General features: G+C 43.6%; 1 protein-coding gene across 1 annotated transcript in view; it reads right to left on the reverse strand.

Moving 5' to 3' along the window:
• Thsd4 (thrombospondin type 1 domain containing 4) overlaps positions 1 to 9,515 on the reverse strand; it is a 168,671-nt gene extending 159,156 nt beyond the window's left edge. Inside the window, exon 1 of the mRNA XM_021172602.2 lies at positions 9,237 to 9,515. Within this exon, the coding sequence (XP_021028261.1) occupies positions 9,237 to 9,308 (72 nt within the window). The 5' untranslated portion in view covers positions 9,309 to 9,515. The remainder of the gene's footprint in view (positions 1 to 9,236) is intronic.
• Between the last annotated feature and the right edge of the window lie 15,565 nt (positions 9,516 to 25,080).

Consider the following 25,080-nt stretch of genomic DNA (forward strand, 5'->3'; position numbering starts at 1 on the left):
AGAAAAGATACACATGCAACAACATCTATAAAACCAGAGAGGATGTAGTCAGCAGATAAAAGTTCTGAGGGATTTCTGGATGTGAGAGTTTATGATGGCGAGAAGCTTCAAAGTGGAAGGGCTACCCAGATGGAGCACTGTGGAGATGAAGACATCCTAAAGTCAGAAGTGGCTAGAACAATGAGAGGCGGGAAGCTGCTGAACACAAGAGGCCATGAGCACAAAGGACAAGGTAGCTTAATGAGTGACAGCAGCCATGGCCCACCCCTTCCAGGATGAGTGACAGCAGCCATGGCCCACCCCTCCCAGGATGAGTGACAGCAGCCATGGCCCACCCCTCCCAGGATGAGTGACAGCAGTCATGGCCCACCTCTCCCAGGCCTGTAAAGCTGCTGGTGGGAGATCTCAATAACCATCCATCAAATATCAAAAGATATACAAACACAAGTAAAGATATGGAGGTCACCAGCCATTTTATCTATAACTCTAGTTTAATAGATATACCAAGGCATCCCTATTTATTATTCACAAAAGGGATCAACCTAGGCATCCATACGTGGAAGAATGGATAAAGAAAATACGGCATACATATATACACACAGTGAAGTGTTATTCAGCTCACAGGGGTGAAGCTGTTGTTCACAGCACTTTGGATGGGCCTGGAGAACACTGTGTTGATGGAAACAAGCTAGGGACAAAGAGACAAGGACTGCTTGCCCTCACTTACCTGTGGAAGCTTGAAAATGGCTCTCATGAAAGTAGACAGATAAGGTCTACTATCAAGGGTGGAAGGAGGGGTGGAGGATGGCTGGTTGGCGGAGACAGGAATGCAATTGGATAGGGGGAACAGTTTAAAGGGTCTGCAACACAGGTGGATAGCTATGGTTGAGATTAATTGTGTAGTTCCAAATAGCTAATAAAGGGGTTTTGAAAACTCCTAATACAAATAAAGGAATGATATTTGAGGTGATACATATACCGAGTATCTTGATCTGATCATTTTAAATTGTATGTATTGTGATATTCCATAAATATGTGCGTTTATTGAATCAATGAACAATTTAACAGACTAGCAGAGAGGCAACTCAACTGATAAAATGCTTGTTGCATACGCTGGAAAGCTTGCGTTCGGTCCCCATGTAAAACGCCGAGCTTAGTGGTGTACTTTCGTTGGGACCTGCAGCTTGACAATTTAGAGACCCTCATTGCTAGGGAGGCAAAGCCAGGGCACCCCTAAACTGGGAAGCCTCAGACCCCAGTGAAAGATTCTGTCTCCGACAACAAGGTGGATGGCTCCTGAGGAAGGATAGCCAATGCTGGCCTCTGCTCTCCATACGCAGGCACAGGTGCACTCACATTCACAAGCATCTAAATACCTCGCTGCAAACGAGTGCAGAGCTCCTACCCACTCACCCCCATCTAAAACTGTAACCGTGCACTCTTAAGGTTCCAGTACTCAATTATAAAGGTATGCATCAAAATGAACATGCGCCTCAAGTAACTCTCACAATGTTTACAGGAGGCCTGTCCGTAAAATAAGGCAGAAAACAGCAACTCTCGAACCCCAGCATCCCAGACGCCACATTTTCTGACCACAGTATAATCAAGTTAGAGGTTAAATTGGGATTAGGAAAAAGGAGCCAGCTCTCCATACTTATTCTTTCAATTACATAACACACTGGTCACATCAATTTTTAAAACACATGAGATTGAAAAATCAGCACTGGATATCAGATCTTACAAGATGTAACCTAAATAGCAACTTCCCATGCCGATAGATTAGCAGAAGAAGACCAAATTATCCCAGTAGACAGAAAATATCAAGTAAAATCCATGACCTAAAGCCAAGAGTGGTATAGTATGCCTTTAGTCCCAGCACTTGGGAGGCAAGGGCAGGCAGCTATCTATGAGTTCAAGGTCAGCCTGGTTTATGTAGAGCATGCTTGTGGTCCTGCCAAGGCTACATATTGGGACCTAGTATGAATAGCAATGGCTATTCATAAGAGAAGTTCATTATCTTGACAGAGTAAGAATCAAAGATACATTTTTAAACTAGTAAAGTGTACAAGCAAAAATTTATGGTAAGCTGTTTTCAGTAGCAACCTAAGAACTGAAATAGGCAAAATGATCATTACTACAAATAAAATTATGGACTTAGAAAGAACAAAAGTTACATTTTCTTGAAAATCTTCAAAGACAGAAGCAAATGTGAAGGTAATACCATGTTCACAGAATGTCATAAAAGCAATGTCAGTGTTCCTGAGTAGAGCTACAGACTCAAAAATAGGTTTGACAAAACCTCGAAAGGGTTGTCAAGGAAAATTGAAAATTACAACTTTAAAGTTCATTAGAAAGTGCAAGTTTTTATATAAAGCCATAACAAGAAGGAGAGACAGGCTCTATGGATTGAGCTTTGCTATAAGCGTTAGTAATTAAGACCCTTAATTACAGATGTAAAGGTGGAGAGATGGTCAACTGAGGACAGATACAGAAGGAACTATGTGTGGGAACTCAATATCAGACAGAGTCTGGTGAAAGGAGGAGACTATTGCATAAACAGTCCTATCATTGAGGGACAAAATGAAAACAGGTCCTACTCACAATACAGAGGAAAATCAGCTCTGGGGATCTCCATGTTAAGTGAATTAACCTATTAAATAGTATATGTTTTCTCTTCTTTGTAGATTTTAGGAGGTGTGTGTGTGTATATATATATATATATATGTATGTGTGTATATGTTTGTGTATGTGTGTATATATGTATGTGTATGTATGTGTGTGTATGTATATATGTGTGTGTGTATGTGTGTATGTATGTGTATGTATTTATGTATGTATGTATGTGTGTGTGTATGTGTGTTTGTTTCTGGGTGACAGAAGAGACCATCAAGAAAGAGGAGAGGAGAAGGAGGGTGCAGAAGCATGGATGGAGAATAAGCTCAACATACACAAGCTTGAAAATAAATAAAATTACAATGCTTTTAATCATGAGTTGCAAGACTTTGATAATTTTAGAAAGAAATGTAAGAGATTAGCTTTATATCCTTGGGAATAATTTCCTAAGAAGTAGAAAGACTCACTATAATGACATAAAACATGCATTTAAATTTATTAAAACTAAGGGCCTCTCTTGAGCCAAAAACACTATAAAATTTAATATGAGCTACTGGAAAAAATATTACAGGAGCTAACGAGCAAGACATTCATATTCAAACTATGTAGTGAGTCTCTGACTTGGTGTTGAAATAGCAAAAATCAAATTTAAAACCAGGAGATACAGACATTTCACAGAAGATATATGGACAAGTTACACAGTGATTGATGATGGCCAGAGAAATGTCAATTATACACTGATACTATTTCGTGCCTAATATAGCAGTAAAATTAATCCATTCCCCAATACCAAATATTGGAAAGACGATGCACCCTTGAGAACTTGCCTGCACGTCTAGTGGGCATGAGGGTGGACATAACAGCCGAGCAAGTCAACTCGGCATATCTTATGCCTCCCAGACGCATGCTCAGTGACCTAGCAAGGCAATGCGTATGCATACCCTGCAGGGATCCTTACTGATGCTTATGGGGACACATGTTCCAGAACATTCATAGCAGAATGTTTATAGCAGGAAAACAAACAAGAAAACCCAAGTATTTGGGGCTGGAGGGTTGGCTCAGTAGTTAAAAGCCCTTGCTTCTCTTACACCGGACCTGGATTTGATTCCCAGAACCTACATGGTGGCTCATAATTGTCTGTAATTCCAGTTCCAGGGGATCTGATGCCCTCTCCTGTCCTCTGAGGGCACCAGGCACACATACAGTGCACATACATACATGTGGACTAAGTACTTGTACACGGGGAAAGAAAACTTTTTTTTTTAAAAAAAAGACAAGTATTTATCTTAAGAATGATGCTATATTTACATATATTAAGTTCTACATACTCATGCTGTGTTGTGCTAAAATGAAGGAACCACAGCTCAGTGTACCATTCATGTTAAACGAGAAATCAAGCTGAAAACAATGTAAAGACCATGCTAATACAATTTAAAACAAAACAATATTAAATAATATGACCTTTATAGATATATACATATGTAGTTACCACTACTACTATTACCACTACTATTACTAAAAATTACATTATTTTAAGATGGTGTCTCATTATGTAATACTGGCTGTCCTGGAACTTGCTATGTAGATCAGACTGGCCTTGAATTTAAAGAGATCTGCGTGCTTCTGCCTCCCAAGTGCTAGGATTACAGGTATATGCCACCCACCCACTACTAGCTGTCATTATTGTTTTTAAAGGCAATGATGGGATAACATAAAATTCTGGGCAATGTTTTCTCTAAGGGAGAGAAAGCAGGGTGGCTGGAGCCCCTGGAAGTGGCACACAAGGCTAGGGATGCCTGGTGTTCTTAGCGGGGCAATGTCCACAGCTGTCTGTTAATTACCTGCTTGACAGTCTGCTTCCACAGGGCATGTTTTCTCCTATACGTATTAAGTATTACACCTTCTATGGAAACAAGAGTCATGTTTTAAACACTTAAATACTCAAAACAGCTTGGTGGTTTTATGATTCACTTTTAAAATCCTTTAGGCCAAGTGATAATTTCTCTGGTGTTTAAACTGTTTCAAAGCACATGAGAAGATGAGGGACTGATTTAGAAAACTTTGGGCTAGCATCATTAGATTGCCAGGACCCAATGGCACTGACTTACAAAAGAGAGCAATGCAATACTCATAAGTCATATCAGGTAGCAAAGGCAACGACTACATGAAATCTAGCAAGTGCATCAGTAGGCAGGCAATTGTAAAGACACAGACATCCACTGATCACATAGAATCACTATGTAAATGCAGCAGAGGAAAAGGGCAAGTGAGCATTTTAATGAAGGTGAACAAAATTTGATAAAGCTCAACAACCTTTCCTTATAAAAATGTGGATAGGAACTTATAACTGGCTAATAGTATCTACCATACATATCCGGCAGGCCACACACTCAGTGGTGAACTACTTCTAGAAATACTTCATCACTGGAATGAGTTAAATCTGGAAGGAGGTGAGACTGTTGGTTTCCATTGCTCAGACTCAAATGCCTTTGGGTTCCAGGTTCACTGAGAGATCCTGCCCTATCCCTATTGGGTTCCTGGCAATTGATGCTTGCTGAGGGAGGGAGAGTCACTCTCCTTTGGGGCTATGGCTGCTCGTAGGTGGTCCTTGCTCCAGTGGCTGGCTACATGCCCATGTGGATACAGGAAGCATTAACTGGACTCAGGGTTATTAGTAACAAAACAAAAAATAAAAAGGCATCAAGTTGGAAGAAGACGGAATGTAGGGCACTGGGGGTGGGTGGGTGGATGGATTCAGTTAATATGTACTGTGTACTGTGTGAAGCTCTCAAAGAATAAAGAATGTTAATGAACTGAACAAGGATGTCACCAAAGATTAGGCCAAACGGGACATGGCCAAATCCTACATAAAAACTACAGGCAACTGTGGAAAGCTGGGAGTGGAAGAGAAGGTCTTCCCCAGGGAAGAACACATTGATTGGTAGGCCAGAGATAAGTCAATTGGCCTTGAGAAATACATGCAAGTAACGTTATGTGGGCATTATACCCTATACTTAGTAATATAGATGAATACACACATATAATATATATTATATATACACATATACATATATGTATTTGATAACAATTAGTGAAAAAAAAGAGGTCATGAATTTGCAGGAGAGCAGGGAGGGTTATATGGGAGAGTTTGGAGGGAGGAAAGGGAAGGGAGAAATATAATTAAATATAATCTCGAAATTAAAAATTAACAAAAGGAGAGAGAGAAAATGTATGGCATTGACTTTTGACCTACACACACACACACACACACACTTTAAAGCATGTAATTTGGGGGTGGAAGTGTAGATTACATAACTAACATATATGATGTTCTAGGTTTATTCTCCAGCACATAAAAAGGAAGGAGAGCTATCTATCATAAGTGGCTTTTAGTGTAGTCACAGAACGGTGCAATCACCCTGCTACCACCTAACTCCTAAACATTTTCATCACCAAAAGGAAAGTCTGCAAGCGTTAGCGGGCATTTCTTTTTAAGTTTGATAGGTTTTGCTGTATTGCCTTACAAAGTTAAAATAGCATCCTTTAACACTGTCCCACCACAGCATCCTTTGACACAGTCTCACCTCAGTACACAGAAGTTCAGGGCTTTCAGGTTACCCCTACTTCCTTCTCCTCCCTCCATATAACAGGACCTCACTGGTCTCCTTGGATAAGGACAGGAAATGCAGTCCCTCACTGCCTATCTCTATCTCCACATAGACTCTGACCGCATCCTGGCATGCTTTCCACACTCGCAAAGGTACCGAGAGAGCTGGGAATGGGGTGCGTGCGGTGAGTTTCTGCAATATTGGAAATCGGGGACTAGATGCAACAAAGCATGTTTTAAAAATTGCATCAGGGCTGGAGAGATGGCCCAGCAGTTGAAAGGCTGTTCTGCTTTTCAGAAGATCTGAGTTTAGGTCCTCGTACTATGTCAGGTGACTCACAACCATTTGTAACTCCTCCTTCAGGAGCACCCTCTTCTGGCTCCTGTGGGCACCACACTTATGTGCAGATGTCTATCCCACCCCACAGAATTACAAATAAAAACAAACACTTTTTAAAAATGCACTGAAAATCCATCATGACTTCAAGTACTTTACAGTCCTTCAGAGGATGCACTGATGTCTGTAGGTATACATGGTTTCTATTCTGATATTGTCAAAGTTAAAGGCATTCTAGTGAGCCCAAGGTTCTAAGTTCAATGCCATGGCAACCAGGAAACAAAGACAACAACAGCTTTCCCCTCCCCCTCCTCCCCCCCACACACAGCAGTAATACACTGACCTAATACCAGCTTGCTCTGTCCTGGACCAACAAGTAGCTCCCCGACTCAAGCCCCCAATTATCTGCAAAGACTTCACACCCAAGACAACAACTGGTCCCAGCTCTGCTGCTTGGCTCCCAATCCCAGGCTGAGAACATAGCCAGCTCAGCAGCCTGGATGGACAACGCCTGCTCCCCTTTCCTCCTTTCCTCCTGTGTGTTTTAAAGAACATCCAAAGAGAAGATAATTAGAACCTGCAGGAAAACCCATTGGCGGGCAGGAGGAAAGAAAATTGTGGTGACTTAGGGACGCCACCAAATGTTTATGGGAATGCTTTTGTGAGTAACATGGCAATAAAAGAGAGGCCCCTATAAAATGCCACATTCTTCAAAGCTCTTTATAAACAACATTCTCTTTTAAGGAGTGGGGGGCTCAGTCATGCTCCTTCCTCATCATTTCGCTTCCAACAAGTGAAAGGAATCCTACTGATAGCATCTCCTCGTAGTGCAGGCATTTACAGAGCCAAGTGCACAGAAACGTCCACATGCTTACATGTATGCACACAGGCACACCCATGCACACATGCTGGAGAGAGAGAGAAAAAAAAAAGAAGAAGAAGAAGGCGGCATGGGGAGATCTTTATATGGTACGGCAGTGTAGTGCGGGGGGCGGGAGGGTGGCAGGGCAGACATCTTACTAACTCTATTTGGGTTTTCTGGCTGGTTAAGCATACATACTTGAACTCCAAAGCCAGTCTGGTCCCACTGTCCTGAGTGAGCACCCGGTGCTATCTCTATACCATCAAGGTAAGGGCTTGCCTGTGTGCTCTGCTTCCCATGTCCCTCCTGTGTGAGTGGCTCCAGGACATGCATTCCAGAGTGGCCCTCCCTGGGAGCCAGTTGTGGGCAGGTAACCGAAGCTGCCTTCTGCTTTGCTGTTAATAAGAGTAATTGGCACACCATGGAGGGCCTGCTACAGTGCTGTGATTTGCCCAGTATGGAGGTCTCCCCTGACCAGATGTGTCGGCAGCGGTGATAGAAATATTTTCCACATGAGCCTGCCTCTCGCCTGCTTAAGTGCTCCGGGCTGAATGAGGTGGGCCCATTTGTCATTTACTCCACACAGTAAAAAAATCAACAGGGAAGCCGCAAACTTCGACTTCAAGCAGAGACCAGTGGTCTGCTTTCGGCGGTCAGCATTTCTAATCTACTAGGCATCTCCGCTTCTCTCTCAAGAGCTCTGTTCCCCCAGAGACTACGCACAGCACAGCGCAGAGGGCTTGGGTAACTAACAGGCAGGCAGCCTGGGACAAATGACCACCCCAGCCTTGCAGCATGGGCGTGGGTTGGGGAGCACGCTCGGGAGCACGGAAGCACGCTTAGGGAAAGAAGCAATTACATTAGCTTTCAGGGTTCTCCTGGCCCCTGACAAGGCAAACAAAAGGCAAAGCCGGGAAGTGGCCTCGTGGCCCTTTTAAAAGATATAGAGACGTAAAAGTCACTAGGCTTTTCAAGGAGGAGGATGGGTTCAGGGGAAAGGCTGCATTTGGATTACTCTTGTCTCTGAGAATTTCCATCGGAGTTAGTAGTGAAGGAGTAGAGGAGGATTCAAAGTTGGTGCCCGCTCATTTGCAGGGCAGGGTGGGTGACATTAAGTGTTCCCTCCTCCCTACTCAGTGATGAACACTTCCAGACTCTGCTCGCATCAAGACCGTCTCTTGGAGGTATCAGTGGTATCCAGAAACATACCCAGCAAACGCAGGAGCCAGATCGATAAGAAGTTGTCCTCACAGACACTAAGACATGCCCTTCTGTTTTTCCCCTGTCAGATCTGGGCATACCACTCTTTCCCCTCCACACCCACGGCAGAAAGCAAACTGCAGGTTTACCCATGCACATCAAAGAGAAGGAGGAGAAATTACAGGATGAGGGCAGGGGGAGAAAGGTAATCTCTCACCCATGCAGATTCTCTCTGAACACAAGAGGAGAAATGCCTCAAAGGCAGTGTCCGTCGTCCTGCATCAGCACCAGACCCTACTGGAATCTCACACACATTCCCCCAGACCCCTGAAAACAGCAGAAGAAGAATGCATGCCTTAGACATCTGTCACCCAGGCCATGGCAGGTCCCCGGGGAGGCAACTGCATGGACAGGCTCAGCATGAGATTTTTAGAAAGCATAGTCTCCTTCAAGAGGAATAGAAGTTTCCCTGCAAGAAAAACCTAAAACAAAGTCATAGAAAGCATTATTCTTTACACACCACAAAAACCTATTCCCCAATCCCTCTTCGTAGACAGAAGGGGAAATTTAATGCTGACAAAAATATAACTTCTGACAAGATATTTTATTTGGCTTACCTCTCCCCCAGGTCTTGCTAACATTGCTGTCTCAGTGTGGAACAATGTTAATAACAGGTAGCTGACAAACATTATTACCCAGAGTCAAAGCTACCCTGGAGGAGACTCCGTCTGCCAAGTGCTAACGCTAGCAGATGCACTTGTGTCTCAGGGATTCCAGCCTGGAGTTCCGTAGGCACCGCGCTGGTTCCCTGGCTCTTTTCCCCCACTGTACTACCCCGTGCTCTGAGCTCAGCCTCTGCTCTGAAGAAAACTGGTAAGCTGATCTCTTCATGTAATAACTTCTCCTGGCTGGGGGAGGGGACAGGAGCCAGCTGGGAGCTGGGGGGCTGCCTTTAACAGAAAGCAGAAAAGGGGAGGGACAGAAATGATCAATGTGGAGTGTGCATCTGGCCTCATTCATGAAAAGGGGTCTAAGGTAAGCACTCAGAATGAACGCAGGGGGATGGCTCTGCCTCCTCCACTGAGGCAGGCAGGAGGCAGTGGGCTGCAGCAGGAGGAGCTGCAGGCAGGCAGACTGGAGAAGCCAGGAGACCCAGGGCATGCACAAGTGGCCAGCCCTGGGATATAGTTTATTTTTCCCACTGGCCCCAAGTCAAGAGGTGGGTGGATGGCTTCTGCATTCCCCTTTCCATCCATTTGATAATTGTAGAAATCTAGACACCACCATCAAAAGGCAGCATGGGAAGTAGTCACCATCATGCCACTTGCTTGTCATATGACCAGGAATGGATGTGAATGGGGAGCCACTGTGTCCCCCTTTTGCTGCATTCCTGGGTTGTGGTACTTAAACCACTATATTAAGGAATTATTGTAGCGGGTGTAAAAATAAGTTGTAAAGTGGGGACAAGAGAACTCTGGGTGGTAGTGTCGTCAAGAAGACGTAAGGCGACTCTTAGCAGACTCAGCGTGACCATCAGAGTGGAATTGGGGGACACATGGAGGAGAGAGGTTTGCACAGACCCGCAGAAGCCTGCAGAACTCCAAACATCAGCTTTGTTCTGTAATAGTATGAATCAAAGTCCAAAGTGGGTTGCAATGCACCAAGTATTGGATTCTGCCTCTGAAGGTACACAAAAGCATTCTGAGGGTACTGGTGGCCAGGGAGAACAGGGTGGCATCTGACCCAGTAGAAATAGCTCCAGTCCTGGAATCAGACATGTGTTGGTTCAAAACCCACTTCTATAATTAACACCCTTGAGCCCTGATGGTCCCTCCTGTGAAATGGAGAAATGTCACCCACTGGTCAGAAAGATACTTCAGAGGTCACATAGGCACACGACTTGGCACAGTTTGTGCCACAGAAGTTCTAGAAGTGCCAGGCTTTGTCTTTGGTCTGATGTAAGTTCAGAACTCAATCCCAGAAAGAAAATTAACAAACACTTGAAAGCCCTGGGTTACAGGCATTATTCTGCACAAAAGAGGAACCGGTGAGCCTAACTACAGTTTGCAGCCTCTGATTACCACTGGCACTGGCCATGTGGCGACGTATTACCAGTAAGACTTCTGAGAGGGCCTGCGTGGAAAGCACTTAGAATTCCTTTCCAGAGAATCAAGAGAAAGGAGGATGCAGTGATCCCCATATCCACAAACTGTACTTCCATGGCCACTCTGAGCCCGAGAGTCAGGTCTTACAAACCATTCTGTTTTCCATCCATTACAAGAACACTTGGGGTTCCCATGGTCCTACCCTAGCATCCTCAACAACTATTCTTCAGGCTATAGGCTTGCCCACAGTGACCAAGGAATGTGGCAAGGAGAAAGAAAGAAATGAATAGGGTTTACTTTATTTTATCTTTTGCCTCTGCATCCTCTTCCTTCCTATTCATTGTCATGTGTCCGCACTAGGTCCTTTCTGCTCCCCTTTTCTAAGAGGCAGTGTTACTGACTCAGTAGCCTGCCAGAAGTACAGGCATTATTTTAGAAAGCCCAACTCCTTAAATGACCAGGGATGTTTCCTAGCCAGGGGTTGGAAAATTCCCTTCAGAGGCTCTGGTAGTAAATATTTTCAGTTTTGCAGCCCATATGGTTGTGTCTGGGGCAGCTACTTAACTAATCATAATGAACGTAAGAAGTCTCAGGCGATATGCACATGATAGATGTGGCCGTGTCACAGTAAAACTTTACTTGTACAAATAGTCTCTTGTTGGCCTGGAACTTTGCCCAGCAGGCCAGGCTGGTTGGTCCTCAAGCTTCCACATATCTGCCCACCTCTGCCTCCCATCCCGCTGCTGCTGAGACTATAAGCTTATATCACCATGCTTGGCTGTAGATGTGCGTTCTGGGAATCCCAAGTCAGGTCCTCAGGCTTTCAAGGCAAGTGGTTTTCCCAGCTGAGGTTGTTTCTCCAATTCTGCAAGATGATTTCTGGCAACTTCCCCCCACCCCTATCATAGAAGGCCTGGAAATGTCACCAGTGACCCCACTATCTCAAAGTACAAGAGGTCATGTTCTAGCCATTCTGTGACTTCTCAGCAGTGCTAACCATGATGCCCTTTTAAGGGAATGCATGGTGAGAGATACCCAACTCAAGATTTGACCACCCTTCATTATGCAATTGAGCAGCATTGTAAACACTCCCAATACTGCACAGCCCCAGTAACTATTTGTTTCCAGCACTTTCTCACCATCCTCCACAGGAATTATGTGTGCTCCTGCACAACTCCCTATTCCCATCGTCCTTGGTAACCCCCAATCTACTTTCCATCTCTATGGCTCTGCCTATCCCCAGAAATGGAATGACACTCGTTGCCCCTTCTGTCTGACTTAGCTCACATAGTGCACTGCTTTCAGAACTTCCTTATGCTGTGGTATACATCAATTCATTTTTTTAAAAGGCAGGATAATAATCAGCTGTATAGATTCACTACATTGTATGCCCTCTTGACAATGGTAACACTCCAGAGAACACGGGCTTATGAGCATGTGCAGGAATCCCTGCTTTTCAGTTTGTCTAGACCTAAATCTGAGAGCAGAGTTGCTGGATCCGATGGTGACTCATGGTCCTGATGCTGCCTCTTCAATGGATCCTGCCAGCACATGCTAACACAGATGCCATCACACAATGTTTAGCTGGTCGAGGACCAAGCACACTGTTTTCCAAGGTGGCTATACCATTGGACTTCTATACCATTGACTTTTCTATGTGCAATGTGCAAAGGTTCAGGTAGTCTTCACCCCTGGCCAGTGCTTGTCATTTCCCACCTTCTGATACCAGCCATCACCTGCATGTCCTCTTTGAGTCCCTTTCTTCCATGGCTCCCTTGAGAGCCCTGCTTGTTTATTTTTTCATCATCCAACAATCTCCGAGCACCTGTAATCACAGCAACATTCAGGCTGTGACTCATCTAGTGCTGACAAACAGCCTTCCTGTGCTAACTTGTCTCGTGCCATACAACGGGAATGGGTAGATGGTAGGGCTGGTGTTCTGGTCCTGACATCCACCTCACACTCCAGAGCTCATTTCTGAATGATAGAATGGCAACAGCCACCATTTTTCTGAAAATCCTCTAGTCTCCACGACACCTCCTGGGCTGAACTGTAGACACCTGTGTTCTAGCCATTTCCCTTCTATGTCTGCTCTCCGTGGGCCAGCTCACGATTCCACAAGGGAGGTCCTCAAGCATCCTTTGCGCATCCACGGCTGCCCCTGACTAATTACAGCCAGGACTTTTCCCCTGACCTTCAGACCCACAGTTGTCTAGTCTTGTCATGCTGATCTGAATTTTTAAAACCTCTTTAGGCCTGAAAAAATTTCTGACATAATTCAATCTGGACAGAATAGTCATGCAGGGAGACAATATCAGTTCTCTCCAATGTTAGGACCTTAAATAGCTAGAATGCAGTTATGAAAACTAAGATGTTAACACTGTGCTAATACTAAGTTAGCTGTGGACGTGCTTCTGATTTTTTCTGTTAAAAAAAATCTCCATTTCCAGTTTTAGAACCCAACCAGAATCAGAATCACAGGTTTGAGGAAACAATATCATGGAAGTGACATGCCCACCTGACTACACCCACCAGGGGCATAACTACCGACAGGATACATTGCTGACAGCGTTTACCTTGGGACTTGGCTAATGGTAACAGCCAGGTATCTCACGGGTAAAAGTTACTATTATTTTCCTTTTCCAAATCCTACTCATTACAAATGAGTCTCTAAGTCTAGTGGAATTAAGTTCCATTTCCTAGAAAGGAAGTCTCAAAGTATATTTGGATATGTGTTAAAAAGCATCACTGTAATTAATAAATATGTAGAGGAGATGTTTTGAGGCAGGCAAGTATTCCATTTCTTAGAGTTTTACCGATTTTAACATCTATCTGTAGATCCTGTCTGCAGCAAATTGCTATTGTGGCATTCTGGGATGATTTCTCTGTTTCCCTCATACTTCCTACATAGACAATTCACCAGTATGGAAGGTTGCCTGTCTTCTCCCATTTGCTCATTAATTATATCATTTACACTCCCCTGCTTCTTTAATGGCTCTCCCTTAGGGCTGGTACCCAAACTCCTTAAGTGATAACTCTGATCCAGTCTCTTCTGGTCTTCCAGCTCCTTCCAGTCTTCTGTCCATAGCCACTCCACTCTCCAGCCATCATTACGCACAAGAAACCACCACCGCCACCACCACCACCACCACCACCACGTGTCCCTGGGTTCCAAGCTTTCTGCCATGTCAGAGTCTTCTAGGACGCCATTTTCCAACCCTCACTTTCTGAGCTCCCTCTGCTCAGTGCCTCTGACAACTCAGGTCAGAGAGTTTGGATGCACTGAGTTTTCACAGCCATTTAAATGCCCACTGGGAGGGACAAATGGGACAACTGGTGACATCCACAAAATGAGACGCTTGCAGCAATGCTTTTTGGTTATTTGTGGTTTTTGAGACAGGGTTTTGTTCTGCAAAACCAGTCTGTTCTTGAGTTTTCAATCTTTCTGCCTTAGCCTTCAGGTTCCTGAGAGTTCGACATCACAGTCTGCTCTGCAGCAATGAAAGCAACAACAACAACAATAACAAATCCGCCATGTTGTTTCCTATGTAACGATAAGAAACATTAAGATTGACTATAAAGGGATGAAGAAAAGTTGTGCCACAGAGCGCCCACCGACTCTTATGGACATGCTTCTAAGTGCTCATACGTGCACTAACCACCTGCGGTTACACACAGGCAGAGCTGTCAGTGACTAACGGGAGGGAGGGGGACTGAAGAGCTTCAGAGAAGAGAGAGGAACAGCTGTAGTGCTGTGTGTCTATGCTTTCTTATGTGATAGATACTTAGTTACCTGTGGAGCCTTGAGCACTTGAAGTGCAGAGTCCAACTTACAGTGTGTTGTAAATGTTAACATTGGCATGATATTAAGTAACTTCATTTCATTGTTTTTTTCAGTGTGGCCATTAGTGGAATTTTAAACCACCTCAAATTTCTATTGGCAAGCATTTCCATATTCCCTTTGCACTGAATGTTCAGGCACAAACACATGGCTAGTCACAGTTAAATAAAAATGGTGTGATGGTAATGGCAATAGTAAACAGTCAATGGGTTACAACATGCAGGTCCCACTCACTGACACAAGCCTAAGCGGCACCTTTCCCAGGAGTTACACTGCATCAGATGCCTGCCCAGTTGAGGCTGGGGACCCTGGCTCCTGGCTCCTGTGACACCTTCTGCTCACTCTCAGTGTGGCATTTACCATCCTTTGTGCTAACTGTTAACGGAACACAGAGTGGGCCCTCTGTGACAGCTGATGTGTCGTGCCCATGCTCAGACTCCGCAGGGGCTGCCCTGCTCAGGGTGGGCTGAGGAAGGGAATGGGGGCATAGGAAGGTCTCACAGGATGCCCCTGTTTCAGTAGGATGAGTGCACAGGGCTAAGAGTTCATCTTTGAAAGCAGGGAAGGTAAAGGGGACAGGGGAGCATCCAGAACACTGTCAGGGAACACCTACGTGACAAGAAGTGTGTGTGTGTGTGTGTGTGTGTGTGTGAGTGAGAGAGAGAGAGAGCACAGAGATCTACAACCATATCGTTTATATTTTATGCACTTCTGTCTTACTAAGAATAAATTCACAGTGTATTTTCCCCTCTAAAGACCTTATTTTATTTCTTGCAAAGAATGTCACTTGAAGGAAGATGGAAGGTGCAGCCTTCTTCACCGAGGCACACACTGCATATATACTGTATAGAATACACCAGTGGCAAGGGTGGGGCCGTCAGTCAGGGAAGCCGGCCCCATGCACTTGAGTGCAGGAGAAGCAGGTGTTAGTAATTAACTCCTGCTTTGTGTGAACTGAAGAGCCATTAACTGGCCACAGAGTTGTGATGTAGAAAGCACAGTTCTGTTACATTTCTAGCAATTTCTCTCCATTAAAGGCAAGGGAAATAATGAGCACCTATAACAAAGGGAGCCACCCTGCCTTTGTCTCTCGGGTTTTGCCCCGAAGCCTGGCTGTATGAGCACCTTCAGTCAGCAGGGCAGCTCTGTGGGCTTACAGAAGGCAGGGTGGCTGTGTGGCTCAGTTCAGCTGGGTTCAGGAATGAGACAGAGCAGAGAGTAGAGACCTCAACAGGACAATGTCCATGTGCTGTGGTTCATCCTAACTCTAGAGACCACGTAGAATTACCTTAGAGAAGGCAGCGAGGCCATTCATAAGCTGGCCACATTTGTTATCTCGAGAATTTGCTTGAAAGTACACTCTCAAAATGTATTCTATGAGGCTGGGGAGACAATTCAATGGTTAAGAGCACTGTCTGCTCTTCCAGATGCCTTGAGTTCAATCCCCAGCAACCACATGGTGGCTCATAGCCATTTATAATGGGATCTGATGCTCTCTTCTGGCACACAGGTGTATATGCAGATAGAGCACTCATATACATAAGATAAATAAGATCTAAAAAAAAAAAAACTCAAAAAAACGAAAAACTAAAAAATGTGTTTTCTGGATTAGAGTCTTCAGGGAACTTTGCAGAGATACAAATACCTGCTTCCTACCTTTTATTTACTGAACCAGGAATTCAAAGAACAGGTCCCATCAGCTGGTTATAGCACAAGCAGATGCTCATCCAGGCATCCTCAGCAGGTATTCTCTGCTCATATGTATTATTATACATCACTACTAAGTGATAGTTTTGTCTAGTCAACCTTATTTCAAATTTCAGCACATGGAATTATTTTATAAAACCTTTTCCTTTTAAGATGAGCCCGCCAGATATTATAGCATATTGCCAGTATACAATAAATAAAATTCACCCAGTGAAGGAAGAGACAAGCCCCAACTAGACATGTCTGAGCATTGGTCAGTGATCATCAAGCCAGTTCAAACCAGGAAAGGAAGGACGGAAAAGGTTGGGGACATCGCTAACCATTGTGGCCAATGAACGTACTTATCTAATTTCCACCATATGTCAAAATCATTTTCTGGTGGATTAAAGAGCTCAGACAAACAAGTCTGAAAACCGCTTAAGGAGATGGGTGAGTATTTCTATATCCTTGAGATGGAAAAGACATATGCACGGCTCTAATAAGGTCAGAAATTAGTTTTAAAAATTACGTATTTTATGCACCTTTTAAAAAAATCTCACCCATCAAACACACCATAAACAGAATTAAAAGCCTAATACAGGGTTAGATGCATACTTCACTTGTTCATTTTCTTAAGATGTCAGATCTTTTTATGGGACCTGAGAATACAATGATCAGCAAACTAGACACACACAGTTCCAGTCTTTGTGGAGCTGATTGTCTCAGGAGACAATGCTAATGAAATCCAAGAAATATGCCTAATAGCACAACGCTTCGGGGGTTGCAAAGGAAGGCTATGTGGTGGTCGAAGGGGCTTGTCCTCCCTCATTAGGGGGATTGCCTTGCCTTGGGAGCAATAATGGCTTTTATGACAACCAGAGAAGGAGCAGGTGTGGCTGAATAGAAAGTGAGCAAGAAAGAGGCCAGCATCAGCTTGGGCCGGAGACAAAGAGGCACACCATGAAAGAGTTTTGTCCTCCATCCAGCAAGCATCTGATGAAAGGGCAGGGGCAGCAGTTCCTAGGACCAAATTTGCATTTTGCAAAGACTACTCTGTTGTACAGAGAGGGATCAGAAGACATGAAGAAAGGAAGCCAGGAGAGGACTCAGAAGATTACAGCCACGATCTGGATTAAAAGGAAGAAGAGCTAAAACCAGGATGGTTGAAAGGGGTGAATGATTTCCATGCAAAATTAAGAATATATATCACAGGAAAGGGGCCATGCCAGTAATATATCTCTTAAAAGTGTATNATCACTTAGAGGCAATTTCAACAGTGAAACGTCAGATTTGACACTCAGACGCAGGAGAGTGCTTGAATAAAGCATGGTATGCCCCAAAAGTAAAATCCTACCCAATTATTTAGAGTAAGCACATCATTTAATTATTGATACTGGCACATTCTTCTGCTATGCTTTAAGGCAAAATGAGCTCACACAGTGAAGAAATCTCTCAATCAGTAGAGTCAGGATAGAGGGATAGTGATGTTCAAAAGAAGGAAAATGGGTCCTCTAGCTTCTACTGCACACAAGAAGAATTTAAAGTGTCCATCCATGTGTTCATTGTATATAAGAGCCTCTGTTATATAGTAATACAGTGTATGTCGTGCCCATATATAATATTGTATAGTGTACAGTAGCATACTATATTAGATTACATACTTAAAAGATACTCTCAGCAAATTTCCAGTGCAAACCATAAAACCGGAATATGAGACACTAAGTATGTCAACAGTTTGACTTAGTCACTCCATGATGTATACATATATCAGAGCATACATATATGTGATTTTTACCTGTCAATTAAAAATAAGAGAAAAATCCCAGACTGAGTAAAGCTGCCATCATGTCTCCATCCTCATCCCTGGGGTCTGGGAACATGCTATGTGTGCTGGCCAGCATTTTGTCAACTTGACACAGCTGGAGCCATCAGAGACTAGGGAACCTCAATTGAGAAAATGTCCCCATGAGGTTGGTCTGTAGGCAAGCCTGTGGGACATTTTCTCGGTTTATGCTTGGTATGGAAGGGCCTAGCCCATTTGGGGTCACTGCTATCCCTGGGCAGGTGGTCCTGGGTGTACAAGGAAGCAAACTGGGAAGCCAGAAAGCAGTGTTCCCTCCTAGTCTCTGCTTCAGTTCCCGCCTCCACGTTCTTTCTCTGACTTTTCTCAACTGAAAGCTATAAACTGAAACAAACCCTTTTTCCCTAAGTTGCTTTTGGTCCATGTTTTTCTATTCTTAAAAACATGGTTTTAGATTGATTTATTCTATGTGACAGTTTTGCCTACATGTATGTATGTGTACCATGAGCATGCCTGGTGCCCATGGAGACCAGAAGAGGTCATTGGGTCCCTGGGACTAGTGTTATAGGGGGTTCTGAGCTGCTACATGGATGCTGGGAATATACCCAGGTCCTCTGCAAGATCAACAGGTATTCTTAACCACCGAGTCAACTCCCAAGCCCCTTTGGCCAGTGTTTTATCTCAGCAATAGAAACATAACTAAGACATGGCCATGGGAAACTAAAGGAGCTGAGAGAAGTACCATGGTTAATCTGGTGAATTTATACTAGGTAGGTTAGCTTGGATTATCTAGGTGGACTCAGTTAATGACAAGGATCCCACAAGCATGACAGAAGTGGGTAGAGATATCTGACTTGAGAGGAACTTAGCCAATCATTGTTGGCTTTGCAGTTGAAAAAGAGCCCTGAGCTGAGAAGCACGTGCAGTCTATAGAAGCTGCAGGAGACAAGAAGGTGGGACTCTCCCCTTGAGTCTCCTACGTATCCAGTCCTGTGAACACCTTTTTTTATTTTATTATTACCACTATTATCATATTATTATTATTATTATATATTATGTATGTATATGCATGTACTGCTCATATATGCCACAGTATACATGAGAAGCTTAGAGGAAAACCTTCAGGAGTCAGTTCTCTCCTGCCATCTTCACATGGGCTTGGGGGTTCAAACTCAGGTCACCAGCTTGCATGGCAAGTACTGTGGTATTTGGATATAAGAGGTGAAGCTACGCAATGAAGTACCCTTGAAAATATAAAACTAAGTGAAGGAGGCCAGTTCCAAGAGAGCATTTGTCGGCTGATACCATTTATGTGAAAAGTTTGGAATACGCAAATTTATAAAGACAAAAATTAGATTAGCACTTTTCTAGGCTGAAGTGCTAAAGGGAAGATAGGAGAATGAACTGCTAATGAATACAGGATGATTTGGAGGGCTGTTACAGTATGTATGAATATGTACACATATATATTATATACTATGTGTGTGTGTGTACACTTTAGTTAGAAAACTGCATGATACATGAAGTAGATCTCAACTAAACTGATTTTTGTAGCAGCCAAAACACAATGTCCTTAAAATTCTCTTTTTGGTAAGCAACCAAAAATATTAACCCCATTCTTGTTTTTCAAATCTTAGTTATTTTCTACTTTTCTTTCATACCAGGCCAAAATAAACAAGTCAGTTCAATCAACAGACAAACTTATTTATTTGAAAAAATATGAAATAAAAGTAGGGAAGGCTATGAGCGGACAATCAGTAAATAGACACTGAATCATGCAAAAGAAGTGGAATACAGAAGATATTAGAGGTATTTGAGGAGACTGGAAACAATGAGCTGCCACGCTCACCTCATTCACCTGCACAGAAAATTATTTACACGGGGAAGCAGGTGGTGTGAGGCACTTGGTGCAATCATAGGCAGTACAGGTGCTTTCAGTGTGGGCTTCTCAAACGCTCTGTGTACACAGGTCCCTGAAATCTTTGCATCAAAGACTGAGGTGGGTGATAGCCCCAGTGAAGCTGGTAGTCTTTGCTTGGAGAGGCAGTGTCCACACTTTGAGTCCTAAAGCCTTTAGCAGGCAATACCAGAAGACTTACTAGTTCATACGTTTTGAAATGATAGCAATTCTCTATCTATGAATGACAGGAGTCCAAATTATCAAGGGACAGCTTTCAATATTGTTTGCAAGAGGGAAAAACCTTAGGAATGTAAATATTTAACCACAGATTCTGAGTCACCTTTCTGTTTAATTTTGACTGCGACTTACTTATATAAATAATATGTTGCTGGCCCACAGAATCAACTAAGCTGAGCTCATAGAAGCTTGGAGAGACTGAAGCGACAACCGCAAGGCCTGTATGGTTTGAGCTAGGCCCTTTGCATCTATGTTATGTTGTATAGCCTGGTGTTCTCATGGGACTCATGAGCGGTGGGAGCAGGGGCTGTCTTCTAACTCTTTCACCCGCTCTTAGGACCCTTTTCCTCCTCCTGGGTTGCCTTATCCTGCCTTGATATGAGGGGTTGTGCCTTATTGTAACTTGCCATGCTGTGTTTGCTTGACATCCTTGGGAGGCCTGTTCTTTTCTGATGGAAATGGAAGGGAGTGGATCTGGGGCAGAGGGGAAGTGTGGGGGTGGGGACTGGGAAGAGTGGAAGGAGGGGGAAACTGCGGTTGGAATGTAATGTATGAGAAAGGAATAATAAACAAACAAACAAACAGATAAAATGTTGTGATATTTATTGAGACTGGGGTTTACTGTATTGGCTGTCAAGTGAAGAAAAGTAGCAATGCACAATGTCAAGGGTGGAACCATTTCATCATGAACATACAGAAAAAGGTCTTAAGAAGGTGACTCTCCAGTGTGATATGGCTAGTTACCTCTGAGCCGTAATTTTGATTTTTTTTCCTACTGGTGAATCTACACCTTTTAATGTTCCCACCACAAACTCATGAAATTTTAATAATCTTAAGTAGTGAATTTTATTTGGATTCAGCTTAGATCCATGTAGCCCAGATCAGCAAAACATGCAATAGAGCCCTCTAGAGTTCATTCATTCAAACTGCAGACACCTGGTCCCAGAAACCCAGGGGCAATCTACAACACATGACTCAGTCCAAACATCTCACTTTACAGATGATACAAAGGTGGGTATCTCAGAAGTAGTAAGGGTTTTTATACCAGTGGTGTTAGTTCTCTGTGTAAATGGGGCCTTTAAACCTCTTATCAGCTGGGCTAAGACAATATTTCCAGTGGATTCCCAACAGTGTGCTAATTGATTGCTTTCTCTTCTTCCAAAGATCACAATGATCACCTGCTTCTAATGTTAATTTGACTTAGTTAAATATGGGTAAACTTCTCATTTGAAGAGAACAGAGGTGATTCTTTTTCTCTGGCTTTGTAGTAACAGGCCTGTCAAACTCCTATAGCAGCAAAGTAATGCCCCCACCTATGTTGGTAGAATGGCTTAAACCTGTAAGATAACGTTCCATACGACAGCACGACCTTGCTACCTTCAAAGTTGTTCTAATTTCATTGATGTTAGGACAACAACATACCTTGAGCAAAAACAATTCCACTTTATGGCCTACTGTTGAGGGGAAGCCAAAGCAGAAATGTAAACAGCTAGTTATATCACATCCTCAGTCAAAAGCAGAGAGAAATGAACGCACTCAGGTTGTCGGTTTGCTCTCTGCTGCTTATGCGGAGACACAAGTCAGCCTGAGGCAGTTCAGTGCCCAGCCTAGGGAACGGTACTGCCCACAGTGGGCTCGATCAATGAACAATCAAGACAATCCACCAGACATGGCCATGGGCCAACTTTATTTAGATAGATCTTCAACTGAGATTTTCTTCCCATCTGATTCTAGGTTGTGATGTGGGAAAACTAACCAGTACAAGAGCTTTGGTCAATGCCAGGAGTTTAGTCTTGGGGCTGTCCGTCATATCTGTCTGTCTTCCTGCCTCACCTCTTTTAGGCAAAGGCTACGAGATAAGTGCCAAAGGTTCCCCAAAGCTTTGTTACATTTCCAGTCATGGATGAAAACCTCTATGGCACAAGTGTGCTCACTTCTTAACATTGTGTGGGTCCTTATTTCAGACTACAAAGCACACAGAACTTTCTGACGGCGTGTAAAAATGTAGTATACACTGTAGAAATACCCTTGTAATCTGAGTTTCAGGCTGTTCCTAATAGTAAGCTAGAAAAGTGGACAGGAAATGGGGTATATGGATGTGTACCAAGTCCATGAAGGATTTTGATGAAGGCCCGGGCTTGCTTTACCAACAATATTCATCATAATTTAGGGGCCTGTTTCCCAGTTTTTGCAAGTTTTATTAGGCAACTGAAAAAATACATGTGGTGGTCTGCTGCTCCCAAAGCCTATGCAATAAGGGCTCTGTGAAAGTACATGGATACAAAGGCCAGAGGGAGCTTATTGTGAGGTCATGTTAAGGTGTCTTCTTTGGTCATCCTCCACTGTGGGTTTTTTGTTTGTTTTTGCTTTTGTTTTGTTTTGTTTTCTTTTTGTTTTTAGGACAGAGTCTGTCTGTTTTACCTAGAACTTTCCAATTCATGTTGGCTGGCCAAGGGAGCTCCAGGGATCCACTGGGTTCTGCCCTCCCAGCACTGGGATTACAAGAGTATGTCACCAGATCCAGAGTTTTTATGTGAGTTCTTGGGAAGGAACCCAGGTCTTAATGCTTGCAGAGGAAAGACTTTATTGAACGAACCACCTCTAAACTTAGTATCACCTCCTTATAACTTGCTTACCTCAGGTATTTTATCACAGCCACAGAATGCTAACAGATCTGAGATAGTAATTCAGAGCAAGTTGTAAGTAATAGCGTCATTGAGAGGTTATTGTTCCCTGCCTTTCAACAACAGAAAAACAATATTTACTGAAGACTTAAGCCACTAAACACTGTTAAGGGAGCATGATGGTGTTGTACCAATTACATCACACATCAAATTAATCTATCGGTTCTTTTTGCAGATGAAGGGACCAAGGCTCAGAGAAGTTGAACTGGTAGTCAACAGGCTGACCATTGATGGGTAAAGGGGAAATTCAAACCCAAGGCCTCTGCCTCCAGACTGAGCCCTTAATCACCCTCAACAGAGATTAAATTCATCCACCTCTAAACAACTCCACTGCCTTCACTGGCCAAGCTATCCAAGCCCCCAGATACTTTCAATGGACTCCTAACTGGTCTTTGAGATTCTACCCTGATTAACACTGTAAACCGGGAGTGGAAACCGGTTGTCCCCTTATTACCTTAGGGTTTCCCATTGACTTTGAAATAAATGAGAAGCCTTTAGACCTGAATTAAGAGGCCCATAGCACTGTGGGAGTAACCACATGCCTAGTGCTGTAAATCTGGCCAAGAACCAGTGATGGGAAGCACTCAGCTGGAGGGTAGACCTACTATAATTTTGCTCGATCAATGTAGTATCATACTGCTCTCTAAATTCCTCTTTCTCTAACAGAGCATAGCACCATTCTCATACCTCATCAGATGTTCTTTGTGCAGTGGATGGTGGTTAATGTATAAATTCATAACTGATCAAATGCAAGGAGTATCAGTGGAGTGCTCAGTCACAATCTATGTGCCCCCTCCCCTAAGTCTCAGGGTCCATAGTGGAAGAGGGGGCAGAAAGACTGAGATCCAGAGGTCAAGGAGAACCAGAGTAAAACCATGGCTCTAGACATGACAGGAAGCTGAACTCATGCACTTACAGTAGCTGTGGCTGCCTACACAAGACCTGCACAAGAGCAGTCAACTTTCTAGCGTGGCATGGGAAAGGGATTGGAAAACCCCCACCCCTGAGGTGCTATGGAGAGGTGATGGCTTCTGGGGGAGGGAAGATCAGTGTTCTTTGAGTGTCTCTGGTAGGTTGATCACACTCCAATGACTGGCTCCATACCCTGTGACTGTTTGACCCCATGAATGGCATGGGCAGCATCCGTGGAAATAGATGGGCTATTGAAGTTTGAAAAGCATGAAGTCTGAACATGAAGCATGGATGGATCTAGACAGGGTGATGGGGAGGAGTTGAGGGTAGGTCTGATCAGAATATATTATATGAAATTCTCCAAGAATTAATTAAAATCTTTACTTAAAAAAGACATAAAGTTGGAGTGATAGGAAAGTCATGGAGGATCTGAGAGGAGATAAGAGTGAATATGATCAAAATACGTTGTATGAAATTCACACAGAACTAATAAAAATATTTTAAGAGAAGTCCTTAGTAGAACAGAAAGTGCAGTGGAACCCAACCCTTCACGCCCCACTCAACTCCCATTGCCATCCCTCCAGCTGTAGATCCTCCCTGCTCAGTTTGCCTAAGGCTGAAAACTCCACCCTATCTCCTCCCCTTTTTCCCTTTGGCAAGGTCAATGTCCTCTCAGGTCTTATTCTCCATGAGGCCTGCTCACCTCAAATCTGCTCTCCCCATCCTACTGACACCAGCATGATTATTATTGTCCTTGCCTGTACTTTTCCCTCTGAGCCCCTTTCTCCATCTACAGCACAGATTCCTCACTTATTTAAGATTACTAGCTACTAGACTATGAGGTTTTGATGACAGAGCCCCATGTGGGATTTCTTTGGAGATGAGGGGCATGGCACATACCGGACGTCAAACACCCTAGTGAAAGAAGATAAACATTACCCAGATCCAAAGTGATTAGGTGAGACTTCCCTTGTCAAGGCACACTGAATGAAGAGATTGAGTCGCTGAAATGTCAACTGACTCTACCTAGAAAGCATCAGTATATTGGCACAATTCTGCTGGGTAACCAGATGGTGTTTCTATTGTTGTTTTAATGCCTGGTCACATCATTTTTAGCTTCAAAGTTATTTCAAACCCTGGACATCTTTTCCTCCTTACCTACGTCCTCTCTCCATTTCTCCTAACCATGTATACCCAGCAAGATCGGCGTGAGGACACAGCTCTGAGTTCTGCTAACCTCCACTTGTGTGGAACCAGCCAGGCTTGGTTCTAAATAAAGCGATGCACACTGTTTT

This window comes from Mus caroli, chromosome 9 (genome assembly GCF_900094665.2).
Source record: "Mus caroli chromosome 9, CAROLI_EIJ_v1.1, whole genome shotgun sequence".
Taxonomy (NCBI): domain Eukaryota; kingdom Metazoa; phylum Chordata; class Mammalia; order Rodentia; family Muridae; genus Mus; species Mus caroli.